Source organism: Pleurodeles waltl, chromosome 1_1, assembly GCF_031143425.1.
Source record: "Pleurodeles waltl isolate 20211129_DDA chromosome 1_1, aPleWal1.hap1.20221129, whole genome shotgun sequence".
Classification (NCBI taxonomy): domain Eukaryota; kingdom Metazoa; phylum Chordata; class Amphibia; order Caudata; family Salamandridae; genus Pleurodeles; species Pleurodeles waltl.
Genome location: NC_090436.1, coordinates 622,923,270 through 622,938,093, shown reverse-complemented (window position 1 = coordinate 622,938,093; position 14,824 = coordinate 622,923,270). Strand labels below are relative to the sequence as shown.

Below are 14,824 nucleotides of genomic sequence, written 5' to 3'. Positions count from 1 at the left end.
TGCACAATGTCTTCCAACAGAGTAAAGTACTGTGAGGAGCGGAGATTTATAAAAGCAAGCAACTCATCACGCATTTTGGCCAGAAAGTGGGTAGGTGCGCAACTTGCGTATTAGGCAGTCCTAGTTGCTGCAATCACTACTGCGATGCTGCCTACACCCAACATGCTGTAGAAAACACAGAGGCTATCTCCGGCCACAACGCAATGCAGGCTGCGCTCATTTGACACTAGAAAAGTCCAAGAAACCAGCGGGCTTGTTGAGGCTAATTATACAGTGCACGCTCTATTATCTGTTGAAACAAGTGGAAAAACTGTGGTGGCCATCTTAACAGACTGGGACAACAAATGTTGAACTGCAAGCACTAGTTACCATAGAAATAGTGGCAAGTACTGATAGTCATTTTGACGTGTTCGGTGAACACTTAAATCAGCGGCCATCTTAGCAACTTGGGCTGTTTCAGATAGATAACAAAGACACTTACTACAACCTCGTAACAGAGTTTGAAGATACTTACCCAGGCCAGAGGTCCTAACATATATAAAAGACTTTCATCCTCAAAATCATAAAACAAGACCAGACATAATATATTTATTATCAAGTGTTTACACCAACTTCTTTAAACTCAATCTTGGTGCATGCTAGTGTTATTAACTCAACTATATTGTAGCTCTAGAATATAGGCTAATTTTGATACAGCATTAAAATGTAATCTGTACGTCCACCTCCTCCCTTTTTAGAGACCCCAGGATCACCAGCTACACCATGGAAGCAATGGTATGATGCTTCTGAAATGTATCTGGGAGCAATCGTAGCATCAAGATTTAGACCTGAAAGAAAGAAGCACTTGCTGTTGCATTCATTTGAATTCAAAGGCAGGTCAGAATTTAAACATCTACATGATATTCAGTTGGATGTTAGAGAAGAACTTGATGAAGCTGAGGAAGCAGTACAAAAAACTAGTACCAAGATTTGATACACTGCCAAGCCTTGTTGTAGCAAGACACAAGTTTTGTAAAAGGGAAGAACGGTGAAGATGTGAACAAATATTTATCTGTTCTACCGACACTTGCGTCACAATATCAGTTGGAGGCATTTGCAGACCAATTGTTAATGGATCAGTTTATATGCCACTGCACTGATAAGGCCATCAAACAGAAACTATTGTCAATGGGAAATCCGTCACTGGTTGACACCACGGAGATTGCCAAAAGCATTGAGACAACAATTAAATCATCCAAAGAGTTGGAAGGCAAAGTGGTTGATCAAGTTAATGCAGTTTGCCCGAAGGAAGATAAAGGAAAATGAACAAAACAAGCTCTCACGGCTATGGAGTAAACAAAACACTTCCTCAAAGTGATTTTTTTTAGACAAACTAATGTGTTTATGTGTTTTGCATGAAAAACGAGGGAAAGCTTGCCAGCAAAAAAATGTCAATACAGATTATGTACCAAAACAGGTCATTTCGCTAGAGTGTGCCAATGTACGAAACGCAAAAAAAAACTACAGTTACAGCAGTGTGTGATGAAAGTGAGGATAGTGTGGATAATTTAATTGGTGCAATGCAAGATATGGTTGTAGGTTTAGATGACAACACAATAAGAAGTGGGAATCCTGAACAGTGTATTGATCAGTATAGGTATGTTGGGGACAAACAGCTAAGGTGCCAGGATCACTGTGATAACACAGGAATTGTATCAGCAGAATTGGGGTCAGCGCAAATTACTTCCTGCAGACAGGTCACCAATCTCATATGAAAGAAGGAAATTTGATCTTCAAGGTTTTTTTGAAGACATACTTGAATTTAAAGGCAGACACATTCCATAGAAAGATATGTGTGTCAGTCTAAGGGCTGAACATATTGGACAGGTTCCATCAGGGCCTATTCGAAATGGTTTTACGGCCAGGAACAAGTGAGCAAGATACTGTGATAAGGGATTCCACTGATGTTGAGAACTTACTAAATTAATTTCCTGAAGTATTTTCAGGAGAATTGGGAAAATAAATGTTTTCAAACACAAAATCAGAACTAAAGATAATGCCATTCCAATGAAACATAAATTAAGAGTGGTACCATTCAGTGTCAGAAATGAGTTGGAGAAGGAACTAGAGGGCTTATGTAATAAAGGGATTATTGAACCAATTGAATCCTTGCTATGGCTTTTGCCTTTAGGAGTTGTTCAAAAGAGGAATGGGGAGTTAAGGGTATGTGCTGATTTAAGAACTTTCAATAGGGAGATTTGGGTGGACTCACACCCACTTCCAAAGATTAGTGAAATGTTGTTGAGCATATCAGGAGCAAGATGTTTGACTAAACTAGATTTAGTGTCAGCTTGCCACAGGAAGAGTTAGCACCTGGGTCCCGTCATCTGACGGCATTTGTGCCTTCCTGGGGAACATATCAGTACTGTGGCATTCCATTTAGACCTGTGTCCGCAGCGTCAGTCTTTCAGAGAATAATGGCTACATTACTCAAAGGTATACAACACATGTCTGTTCTTTAGGATGATGTGTTAATAAATGCACCTGACCGTAATGAACATGATGCTATTCTACGTCAAATAGTCGAGATTTTTGACAAAGCAGGATTAGTGCAAAAAAGAGAAAAATGTCAATTCTTAATGGCTTTAGTGGAATATCTCAGATACATCATTTCTACAAAATGTGTGTTTCCCAAACCAGGTTTGGTGGAGACGATACAAGAGGCACCTCCCCCTGAAGATAAAATGGGTTGTCAAATCATTTCTGGGGCTCTGTGAATTTCATTCATGTTTTATTCCAAGTTTTTCTACTATTGTCAGACCGATGTCTAATTTGTTGAAATCTAAAACAGAGTTTCAATGGAATTCAGATTGTGTAAATACATTCAGCACTATCAAACAAGAACTAACCTATGTGAACTCACTGCAATGACATGATCACAATCTTCAGTGTTGTTTGACTTCTGATGCCAGTAAATTTTGTATAGGTGCGGCGCTAACTCAAATGAATGATGGTCACAAGCGCACAATAGGTTTTGCTTTGAGAGTGTTCAAAGGAAATGAAATGCACTACTCTGTAATGGAAAAAGAGCTCCTGACATGTTGGTGTGCCATCGAAAAATTTAGATGTTATCTCTGGGGCAAGCATTTTATTGTTCAAACAGACCATAAACCTCTAGTCTCTATACTTAGTTGTACTAATGTTAAGAGTAGCACTCCAAGGATTACAAAATTTGCAGCTACATTGCTGCAGTTTGATTTTACTCTGAAACAACATATATCAGGTGGAAAAAGTGTGAGGGCAGATTATTTGTCTAGGTTTCCTGCTACAGGCAGTGTGGAGGAAGAGGAGGACCTGGAAGACAAATCTTGTTTGATTGCAACCATTGAAATAGAACATGTTAGCTCGCTCACTGAATTTGAATAGAAAGATGCCTCAGTGAATGATGTGGTGATGTGTATAGTTATGAAGTATGTAAAGGAAGATTGGCCTCATGAGATGAGTCTAGACCTAAGTATACATCCTTTCTTCAAGGTTTCAGAAGAGCTAATGATTGAGGATGGAGCACTCATGCAAGCTGACAAACTAATACCCACAATGAACTTTAAACACATGATCTTAAAGAAAGCACTTGAAGGACATATGGGTGCCACACTTACCAAAAGGAGGGTATGGGAGTCTTATTGGTGGCCACGATTGGACAAAGATATTGAATCATTAGTCAAAGGTTGCCCAGTTTGTGCCACTAGTGACAAGTCTGTTAAAACAATTGGTACTTCATTGCGGCCCATAGAATGTCCTTATTCCCTGTGGAAAAAAGTAGGAAGAGATTTGGTGGGATCATTTAATTCTCTTCTTCATCAGTCAAGATATGCATATGTCCTCATGGATTATTATTCAAAGTGGCCGCATGTAAAGTTTGTAAGTGAACCTAATGCTAAGTCTGCGATATCATTTCTTAAAGATATCTTCATGTGTGAAGGGTTTCCATAGGTGTTGGTTACTGATAATGGGGTGTAATTTGTATCAACCGAACTTGAAAGCTTTTTGAAAGAATGTGCATAAAACTTCTGCAGCGTTCTCTATACCAACCACAAACAAATGTTTTAGTAGAACAGTTCAGTAGAGTCTTAGGAGAATGTATTCAATGGGCGTTAGCTAACAAGTGCGTGGTTGGGTCAGCTGTACACACCATGTTGTGGTTCTACAGGACCTCGCCACATTCAAGCACAGGCGTATCTCCTTTTGAAGCTCTTAAAGGTAGAAAACCGGCAACACAATTTAGACCCGCTTGGATGTCTAAATTATTGAAGAAGAAACCATCTGAAAAAGATTGTGACAGAATTATTAGGTCTAATGTTACGATGGCTAAAAACAAACAGAAAACATAATATGATGAGAAGAGAAATGTGACAAATGTCCTTATAATAGTAGGTGATCGGGTATGCATCAAAACACCCACTTACGTCAAAAAAGGTGAGCCAAAGTTTTCAGACCCATTTCAAGTTGATAAAGTGTGCAGGAATGCCATAAGGGTAAATTGGAGTAACTGGTTGAATGTAGGCAAAGTGGCTAAGATCTCACCTACAGTGAAAGATATGCATTTTAATGGTCACCAGGTACCCATGAGGCAAAATCCATCCAGGATTCAAAATTATCAGTGTGCCCAGCAATGAGCAGCTTGATATACATAAACATTATGCTACTGTTGTTCATCAAACACATGTACCGAAGAGTGTTAGGCCTCATAGATTACCTATAAGATATAGATAACCGTTCAACTTCTGTAAAACTTTAACACTTAAAGTGTATTGTCAGCCATGGGAAATATTTTCTTGCTTGTAAAGTTTTATTTTCTTGCTGTTGTTATTTATAGATGTTAGTATGTATAGGTAGATTTTCCACTTTTACAAAAAACAAGCATTTGCAATGCAGTAGGTCTCACATTTTCTTGAGTTAGAGCTATTGGCATTGCAAATTAATAACTGGATTTTTCTTGCCACATAAATTGGTCAACCCTGCCTCATAATGTGGTCTTTTCCTGCCATATAATTCAGGTGCCCCAGCATTTAACTAAGCACTTCCATTTACCTTCTTCCTCTATCTTAAAACATATAGACTTATCATATACATCTTTATCAGAAATAAACTTTTGGCATTAGAGTGTAATGCTCAAAGCACCATAACAACAATATCATTTTGGACTGATTGGAGGGTGAAAGGAAAGTGGGAGTCGGGAGTAAAGATGGAGAAGACATGTGGCGTAATAACGGTGTCATGGGCCCTTGAATAAGAAAGGGAAATGGTTGGCTGGAATTTCAGTAGGAAAATAGAGCAGTAATTAGAGTTGAGTGAGGTCCATAGGTCTCTGGGTCCCGGTACCACTGCACCTGTTGTTCCATTAATAACTAGGCCTCAGCAGAGAGGGTGGATGGGGCAGAAAAAGAGAAGCAAAAGGAATATCACAGACAAAAGGAAGAAAGAGAAGGGGTTGCAAAGAAATAAAAGAAGAGAAAGAAGGAACAAGAAAACACAACTAAGAGAAGAAATAGAGCTAATAAAAAGAGAAGGAAGCTAGCGAGCGAAAGATAAAGAGGAAAAAATAATGAAAAAAGTGTGAAAAGAAAGAGAAAAATGAACATTAAGGAAAAAAGAGAGATGGTGAGAGAGACAAACAGCGAAACAACAAGGGAAGGTATGTACTGACACATTTCCCTCAGACACAGAACGGGAAAACCATTTTGACACTTTTGACACTTTGGGTCCCAACATGTAACTTGTGGCTTCCAAATACAGACGGGAAAAAGAGGGATTTATAGTAAAACGTGAATTGACAGATAAAGATAAGAAAAATACCAAAGAAAGGAAGGAAGAAAGATGTAAAAAAAAAAAATGAGAGGACACATACCAAGTCAAAGGAAAGAGCAAATAAAAAAGACAAAGAAAGAATCAAGGGAAGAGAAAAAAAATAGTGAAAGAATGAATGCCTGATGAAGAAAAAAGAGAGGAACGAAATGAGGAAAGAAATAACCACATTTTTGCAAGTTTGAATAAGGATGTAGGAAGAGGAAGAGGGAAAAAAAAATTAAAAAGGGAGAGTGGTAGAAATAAACAGTTGAAAGAAAGAGCGAAACTGTTAAAATGTCGATTTTAAGAGGTGGATACAGAAATGTGGGGGAGTTAGAAAACATTAAGAGTAACAGAGTAAAGGAAAGAACGGAGTGAGATAGGTGAAACAGACCCTCCTAAATAAAGATGGCAGCCAAGAATAGATTTAATTGGCTCCCCTACATACTCAAACAGAAGTCAGAGAGTGGAACTGTAGGGGGCACTGCAGAACAGCAGGAGGTACATTAGCACAGTTGTATGTGAACCCCAATACAGCAATATTGGGGTGCTTCAGATCAGGATTGGGGATATAGACAGAGCTGTTTCCCAGCCTAGTGCTGGAATAACAGAAAGGCAGCCAGTGAGGATTGAGAAATGGAGCACTGTGTAATTCCTGGTATTGGAATAATGGGGCCTGCAGGTTAGGGTTGAGGTGCTTTGACAGTTGTATGTGGGCTGCATTACTGGGATAGTAATGGCCACACAAGGTCAGAAGTGAGGTATGTTAATGGAGATATGTGTGGAACCTAGCACTGGCGTGCCAATGTTGCGGAGTGTTATCCTGAAGTGCTTTGGTGTAAAGCTGCGAGTGGGGCCAAGCATGGGAGTGGCTTTGCTTTTGAACCACAGAGGCGACGAGGGGCGTGTGTGAGCATTAGTACTGAGAAGAAACGTGCAGTCAATGTTAGAATTGATGGATTCTGGCAAAGCTGTGGTGGTTCCCATCAACAGTGGAGCTGGATGTTAAACTGTGTTTTGCTCTTTTGGGTCCAGTATTGGCTTGGCAGTGGGACTGAATAATAGAATTGAGATTCTGTAACGGAACTGTATGTGAACGGGGTCCCAGTATAGGAAATGAGGTGACCTTGCCTGGGTAGAATTGAGGTGCACTGATGGAGCTGCACCCGAGGTCCCGGTACTCGAACAGCAGAATATATTGACTGTAGGAACTGAGGTGATCTGGCAGACAGCGTGTGTGGCGTTCTGGCATGGCTGAGGGGCTTGGAGCGTGTGAACTGAGGTGCACTGATGGAGCTGCGCCCGAGGTCCCAGTACTGGAACAGCAGTGTGTACTGACTGTAAGAACTGAGGTGCTCTGGCAGACAGCATATGTGAGATTCTGGCACAGGCACAGCTGAGGGGCTTGAAGTGTGTGAACTGAGGTGTACTAATGGAGCTGCGCCCGAGGTTCCAGTACTGGAACGGTAGTGTGTACTGACTGTAAGAAATGAGGTGCTTCTGGCAGACCGAGTGTGTGGGGTTCTATCACGGCTGAGAGGCTTGGAGTGCTTAGGTTGTCTGCCGGGATTAGTTGAGGGAGAGTGGGTGCTTCAGTGCTGTGGCATTGGTGAGCTGGGGCCCTCCTGCTCGAGGCCCAGTATCAAAGTTGCCTTGCCCAGGGTGCTTACCGCATGTGTCTCCCTCTGCCAAGCAAACATGAGCCGGAATGAGTGGCCCCACTTGTACTTGACTCCTTTATCCCTAAGGAAGGTGGTGGCAGGGTTCAAAGCTCTTCTCCTTTGGAGTGTGATAAAGGACAGGTCTTGATAGACCCATACCTTTGTGCCCTCAAAAGTGACTGGTCCTTGATCAGGAATTGTGGCCATAATGAACTCCTTTTGTTGATAACTGTGGAGTCGGGTGAGAATGTCTTGTGGTGGCCCAGGGGTCCCGTATGGGCAGCCCACCGTTTGCATGTGGTCCAGTATGATTTCTTTGTCCGGCAGTGCCAGGACTATGTGGTGGAAAAGTCGGAGAATGTAGTCCTCTAGCTTGCCAGAGTCTGCTTGCAGTGGTACTTCTTTGATACAAATGTTGGCTCTGCAGGATCTATTCTCCCGGTCTTCGAGGTGATAGGTGAGGTCTGCATTCTGATCTTGAAGTTCGAGTGTTTGACGTTGGCAGGCCTCCAATTCCTCTTCCCTGGCGTTGTTACCTTGTTCAAGGGTGTCTACTCGCTGGCCCATGTCATTTAGTTTGCGATGGATGTCTTTGTTGTGTCGAGCCACCTTCTGTTTCAGGGCAGCAATGTCATCACAGAGGGTGAGGAAAAGTGTCTCCATGAAGCCTCGGGTAAGGGAGGCCTCCTTTTCCGCCACCGGTCTCCCTGGGAGGGCTCAGACTGGGTCCGGGAGGGGGAGCCTTCATCTCTGGAGCCGTCAGTGCGCTTAGAGGCTGATTTGGATAAGAGGTCTTTGATGGTGATAGCCCTCTTGCTCTGCTAAGACGCCATGACTACATGTACATGGCAGCATGGCTCAATAGTATGGCTTTTGTATAAGTGTGCACAGTATTCGCAGGTAGGTAGCAATAGGTGGCGTAACCAGGTGCAGTATTCAGATTGCCGTTTGTTATTGGTATGGAATCAGGGCTGCAGCGGGCTGCCCCAAGGTTCCACACCACAAGCGACGCCACAGAGGCAGGGGCAACACCCCATGTCAAATAGCGCATCTAGCTTCCTCGTGGGTTTCCTGTGGGCAGCTATCCAAAGGTGGCCTCTTTTGGGTGGTCTGGACCCTGCAGGGCATGGTCGTCACGCGGGCAAGGGCCCAGCGGTGCTCTTGCAGATCACAGATGTGGGGGTAATGCTGAATGTCCAGAGAAATCTCACCTCGGGAGTACAGTTGCCCCATCTGCAAGATCAAGTGGTGTCAGCTACTCAATGCGATCTCCGGAAGAGACAAACCAGGGGCGCCTCAGGTCAACGTACTCTCACCTCCCCCGGTGGGAACGGAGGTGAGAGTACGTTGACCTGAGGCGCCCCTGGTCCAGGTCCAGCAGCCAAGAAGACATTGTGTGGTGATGGGCCCAACAGCTACCAAGATCTATCAGTCAATGCAGTCCAGGGCCAAGAGCAGCTCCCCACTGAGTACTGAGCTCCCATGCTCCAGCCGGCCAAAGGAAAGTGCAGAGCTTAGGAAGCAATGAGTAATTTCAGGGTTCCTCCTTCAGTGTAGGCGTGCAGGGATGTGGGGTAGCGGGGTTTGGGAGGCAAGCCCAAGAGTTGTCCTCTTATAGGCCGAACCCAGCTTCCTAAATGCTCCAGATGTGGCAAGGACTCACAAGGGGATCGCAGCTGACTCTTATTTGGAGCCACCAGGCCTAGCGCAGGCAGGGCCCATCCCCCTGGCTGCACAGAGGCCTGGGACTCTGCTCATAGTACAAAGGGCCCCTGGGGCTGTCAGAGGGAGAGGGGTCTGTGGGCCACTGCAGATCCCTCTCATCAAACACACAGAGCAGTGGCATGACTGTGTCGCCTCTCCTCACCTCTAAGGTGCAAGGTCCGCAGCACCTCCTGTCTTGTGTGTCGGTTCTGATGCCTCTCCAGGGGTGCCTGTCCAGCCTCTTGGGCCACTCCCCACCTTCTCAATACTATTGCATAGGGATCAGGGTGTAGTGTGACTCCAGCTGAACCCGTCTTACCAGTGCCCAAGTGGGCTGCTGGCGTCTCCTAAAGGGCCGCCGCAGGGTGGCATGCTAGGGCCGCCATCTTGCATGAGGAGCCGAAGGCTGTGACTCAAAAGGCTGAGGCTGCTCTCCTCCATTGGTCAGTGGATCCTCTGGCACCAGCATGGTCCAGGAGACCACAGAGGTCCACCCTGGGTTCAGTGGGCAATGGAGGCGCCTCCGAGCCAGTCCCGGCCTATTAGGTGCAGCAAAGCTCCAAGGACAAGCTCTTACACAGGCGCTATTTAGGACACGGCCTCTTATTTTCTCAATAGGAACGAAAAGTATGTGTTCTTTCTGTCCTTAAAGTAAGATATACATTTAAATTTGCTGCATGACTGCAATGACAAAGAAAAAGAACAAGCAGTAGCTAGACAGCCTGATGAAGGCATGTTATTGTGAAAAGTCTACATGCTGAGATTTCGTTCTTTTTGTAATGCAACAGCTTATTACATAAGGAATATAAGTGTTTTATGCCTTGGGATAAGATAGGTGCTTTATTTATAATGCTTTTTCTTCACTGTTTGACAGATTCCACTCTCACTTTCTTCCTTCTAATCATCATACTGAATCTCTAATGAATTGAGTTCTTCTGTGTCTTCACTCTGTCACACTGTTTTACCAGGTGCACTCTCTGGAGCGAGGGAAAGCTGGGAATACGATTCCGGAGTTCGAGATCTCCAAAGTCCTGACTTCCAGAGTAGTTCCACTCTGCAGAAGCTGCTAGGGTCTGGCGGAAGCACCGTGGCCCAGCAGGCAGCTCTTCAAAGACTACTGACACAAGCCTCGAGTCTCACCGACTCAACAGGAGGTAGCCATTTCGAGCTTGCTAACACTGTAAGTATTATTTTCTTCTATAATTGTAACAGCCTATTTTATTTTTCTTCTCTGTGAGCAATTAATTGTAAATCTTTGAGCAATGGCCCCGGGAGATCCATTAAACTGCTGTAATTTTGACAATCAGTATATTCATAAATGAGGACAACAGAGCAGGCATCTTAATTAGAGAGGAGTGTTTGGTGGTGTCCTCAGGGAGTCTTGCTAGAAGATTTTAATTTGTTCGAATCTAATTAACAAAACACAGCTCGTTCAGGGAAGCCACTCAGGAAGTGTTTTTGTGGGCAAGGGAGACTAGCGATGAAATTATGTACACTATCTTCAAAATTTTGATTTGTGGCATAATGCTTAAGCTCACTTTTTCTATGCACAAAATGCCCAGTGTGATTTATAGTACGTTTTGGTGGTTTCCGTCTATTTTGTATTTAAGTTGTGGAAATGGTGCAAAATATTTTCATTAAATCTTGCAGCAGTTTTGAAAGAGTGATTAATGAATGGCAGAGGTGGTGTGCTGGAAGCAGATGTAATGTCTGGGTAGCCTGCAACAGGACATTCCTTTGGCTGTCCTGTGAGGGTGTCCTTACAGAAAACCCTTCCAGCAGGTAACGTCTTTGTCAATTGCGTTTTCTAGAAAAAACGACGACAGTGTGTTTTACTACTTTTTGAGGACATGTATTATTGTGGGAAAAACTCGTTGCTGAGATCAAAGAATACATGATGCAAGTACTGGTCTGTAAGAGTATACCGCTTGACTGAGTTACTGCTACACCTTAACAGTTCTTACGAGATTGTTTCATACACATGGCATGATTGCTATTTTTAGAGCGCTTTCAATTGCAAATGGAAGACTAGAAGACTCATTATGTTGACTTGGTATGTCATTCTCATCTCTCTTCACAAATATTCTCTGCCAACATATTTTTTAACGTTCTAGGAAGATTGGTTTCATTAAAATAAAGTGGATATTGTTTTTTAAACTCTTTATTATTTGTCTTTGGCACCAAACATTGCGCACAACACTTGCAGTGGAGCATAGAAGAAGTACCTTTGTAGTATTTCCGTACCCCCCACGTTACTCTCACCCCCCACATGCCAGGGAATGGAGGCTTCAGCTGCCTATTATGTATGTCCGCCTTGGGAGTTCTCCTGTGTGGTGTCCCACAAAGAGCCATCTGTGGCGTTGTTAAACCCATCATAAGTACGCCCATTTTCCCCAGACTGTCAATTTTTCGGTGGGCAATCTCATCCCTCATGCAACACCCATACTGCCTCCATGCACCTTTTCATGCCTCTTGCCACCCGAATTGTGTTGGGGATGGGACCTGGCCAGAGCTCCTTCCTATTTCTCTTTTCACAACCATAAGTCCAAATATACAAAATAGCTTTTGTTTCCTGTGGAGATCTACGTCGTTGGGGATGCCTAAAATAACTAGATGTGGCATTCTTAGGATGTTCACCCCCAGCACTGCTTTTAATTCTTCAATATTCTCTTTCCAGTATCCCTGCATTATCTGGCATGGCCATAGTGTGTACAGCGGAGTGCATTCCTCATTGAGACATCTCAGGCAGTTAGTGTTTGATTTCCTTCCCATTATGAACAGCATGCACCTGTGGTAGTATGTCCCATGTAAGATGTTGAACCGTATCAGTTGCAGTGTACTATGGATGGCACCCCAATAAGGTGCATCACTGCTGCTCCCCAGACAATGTCCTCCATAACCCCTACGTCTGCCTTCCACCTGTCCTGGAGTCCTCTTAGACCATCTTGTGTATTGTTAATTATGATCCAGTATAATTCGGATATTGGTTTGTTAGTTATTGCTCCTTCCTACACCTCACCCTCCAGAGGGCTATTTTCAGGAATCTCCTTCCCCGCCACCCCTTCAGCCTGGAGGGTGTTGCTCAGTTGGAGAAAATATGAACAATTGGGAGGCCACAAGTTCGTACTTTCTCTGCATGTCAGCAAATGATTTGATAGAGTTTCCCTCCATAACTTCTCCCACTGTTTTAATCCCTATCTTTTCTCACTGTCAGAAGCAAGTCAGCTTTCCTATTTACTTGAATGTTGCCCTTTCAACAATGGTGTGGGTAGGTAAAATCTCCCCTTCCATCCCAGTGCCCTTGTTGCATCGTCCCATGCTTTTAAGGTCACTCGGGTCGGCATGGGCAAGTGTGTCCTGTTTTTTCCCCTTTTGTAGACAGTAAAGGTGTGTGGCTGATTACATCTCTGCACGTTCTAGCCTTGTTGCCGGATTATCGTGGGGGTGAACCCCCATTTGTTAATGATTTGGAACTGCGCTGCTCTGTAGTATGCCCTCACGCCTGGGATTACCAATACCCCCATTGCAAACCAAATAATGCAGTGTTTTCAAGGCTACTCTCGGAGTGCCACCATTCCAAAGTAGGTCTCTCAGTGTGTTGTCTATCTTATCAGAATAGGCCTTGAGTATTGGGAGGGGGTATTTTGCAACACGTACAGCAATTTGGGCAGGGTTATCATTTTGAAGACTGCAACCCTGCTCATGAGTTAAAATATTGCCCAACGGTATGTTCTATGCCTTAGTCTGTACGGATCATCTCTCTTGCCTTGCTGCAGATTTCGACCACCCCCTCGATTGAGGAACTTACATATGATTCCCAGTAGGTGTGTCTCATGCAACAACACTAGGGTAGGAGAATGTCTACGAATGAACTGCTATGCCCCTTCCCTTTTTATCTTTCAGCCTAACCCATTTACGTTTCACAAGAGGATAGTCAAAGTATCAGGTTTGTGTTGTGCCATTTAGTGATGTTGATTTGGATGTGGTCCTTTGGTGTGTCATTCATGGTGAGGGGTCTTTGTGCAGTCTGTCGCCCCTGTGAAGGTCTGTCCCTATCGGTTGTGCTATGCCTTACATATGTTCCAAATATTTATCCCCAACTATAGCCTCTCTCCCTACATTTCCTATTCTCAGGTTTTGACCACACGCCCAACGTAGGAAATGTCTGTCACCCACCCTATCCTTCCCTCATTTTACCTGCAACAACTTCCCAGAAATAACTGGCATGCACTTATACTCCTGTGGACCTATCATCCTCAGGGCACTGCATAGGCTAATGGTGCAGTCTAATTGTTTGTGTCTGAGATGATGTTGGGGTTGTTATCCCTCTGCCGTCCAGTGCACTCTCTGCCCATAGGAGTCCCAGGATGAAGTTGCCAACATTGCCCATCGGGAATCCGATCTCTCCCCCTGGCTGCCGGGACTCAATCTTTTCCTGCAACTTCTCCTCATGCACGTCTCCCGTTCTCTACCCCTTCTACAGGGTTGCCACGAGGACAACACCGCTCTAAGACTGGTTCCTTGCTAGCTCAGAGCAATGGGCACCATTCCACCCATTCGCATGCCCTTTATGGGCCGTCAAAGGACACCATTTGACCCTGTAAGACAACTTTCAACTTAGCTGGATAGAGTACATATATTGGACGCCCATAGTTCGTAGCTTTTGTTTCACTAGTTCAAAGGACTTCCTCTGTACCATTCTTGTATTGTCTGGGAAAATTTGGATTTTCTTTGAGTCATCTTTAACTTCTTCCACTCTACGCACTGTTTGGGAATACCAGGTCTTTTTTCCCTATAATTCAGAAAGCGCACAATAAGTCTAGAGGGCACCTCAGGAAGTGTGGCTTTCTTATTAAGACTCAATGTCCCTTCTCTAATAGGAAGCAGGTGGCAATTTGGTCCGCAGGAAGAAAGGAGCATAGCCATGTTTCAAGAAAGTGTTCCAGGCGGGTCCCCTCTGGCCCTTTTGGAAATCTGTGGAAGCGAAGATTGTTGTGTCGAGAGCGGCCCTGCAAGTCTACTGCTTGGTTTGCCAGTTCCCCAGCCAGGTTTCTTAACTTCTGGAATAAGTAATTCATCACCATAACTGTGCCTTCCAGAGTTGAAAGGCAGGTTTCTGCTTCTGTGACTCGCCCCATGGTTTTGCAGAGGTGCTGGTGCAGTAAGGCCACATCTGTGCCCGCCTGACAAAGTTTAGTTTTTAGGATCTGGTGGGAGGTGTCATTTGCCCTCAGGATCTCTGCTGTCTCCAAGTGAGTTGCCTTGCTGGTTTCCTCTCGGGGGTGGATCTGTACCTCCTACCGCTTTCTTTGTGTGGTGTTGAGCCATGGGTTCAGTAAATTTGTTCAGCTCCCTTTGTTTGGGCCCAGGGTTTGTCGTTTGTCATCTTCCCTATGTTGCTATATGACTCCCTCATCTCTGTAGCAACCGACCTGCAAGTCCACTGCCCAGTGGCCAGAGGGCAGACAGCACGAGTAGTCGACCTGCATCCCCTGTTACACCAGCCAGGCATCTCCTGCGTCACCCCTGCAAAGTCTCACCAGTACTGACTCGTAGAGAGAAGGGGGTAAGCCTGTGCCTGTGCTCGCATCCCAGCCCTGTTTCACCCCCGTCGTGCACTGACCGCTGGTGGC

General features: G+C 44.4%; 1 protein-coding gene across 1 annotated transcript in view; it reads left to right on the top strand.

Annotated features, from left to right (window-relative positions):
* MCC (MCC regulator of WNT signaling pathway) overlaps positions 1-14,824 on the top strand; it is a 1,218,505-nt gene that overhangs the window by 250,515 nt on the left and 953,166 nt on the right. Inside the window, exon 3 of the mRNA XM_069226494.1 lies at positions 10,160-10,371. Within this exon, the coding sequence (XP_069082595.1) occupies positions 10,160-10,371 (212 nt within the window). The remainder of the gene's footprint in view (positions 1-10,159; positions 10,372-14,824) is intronic.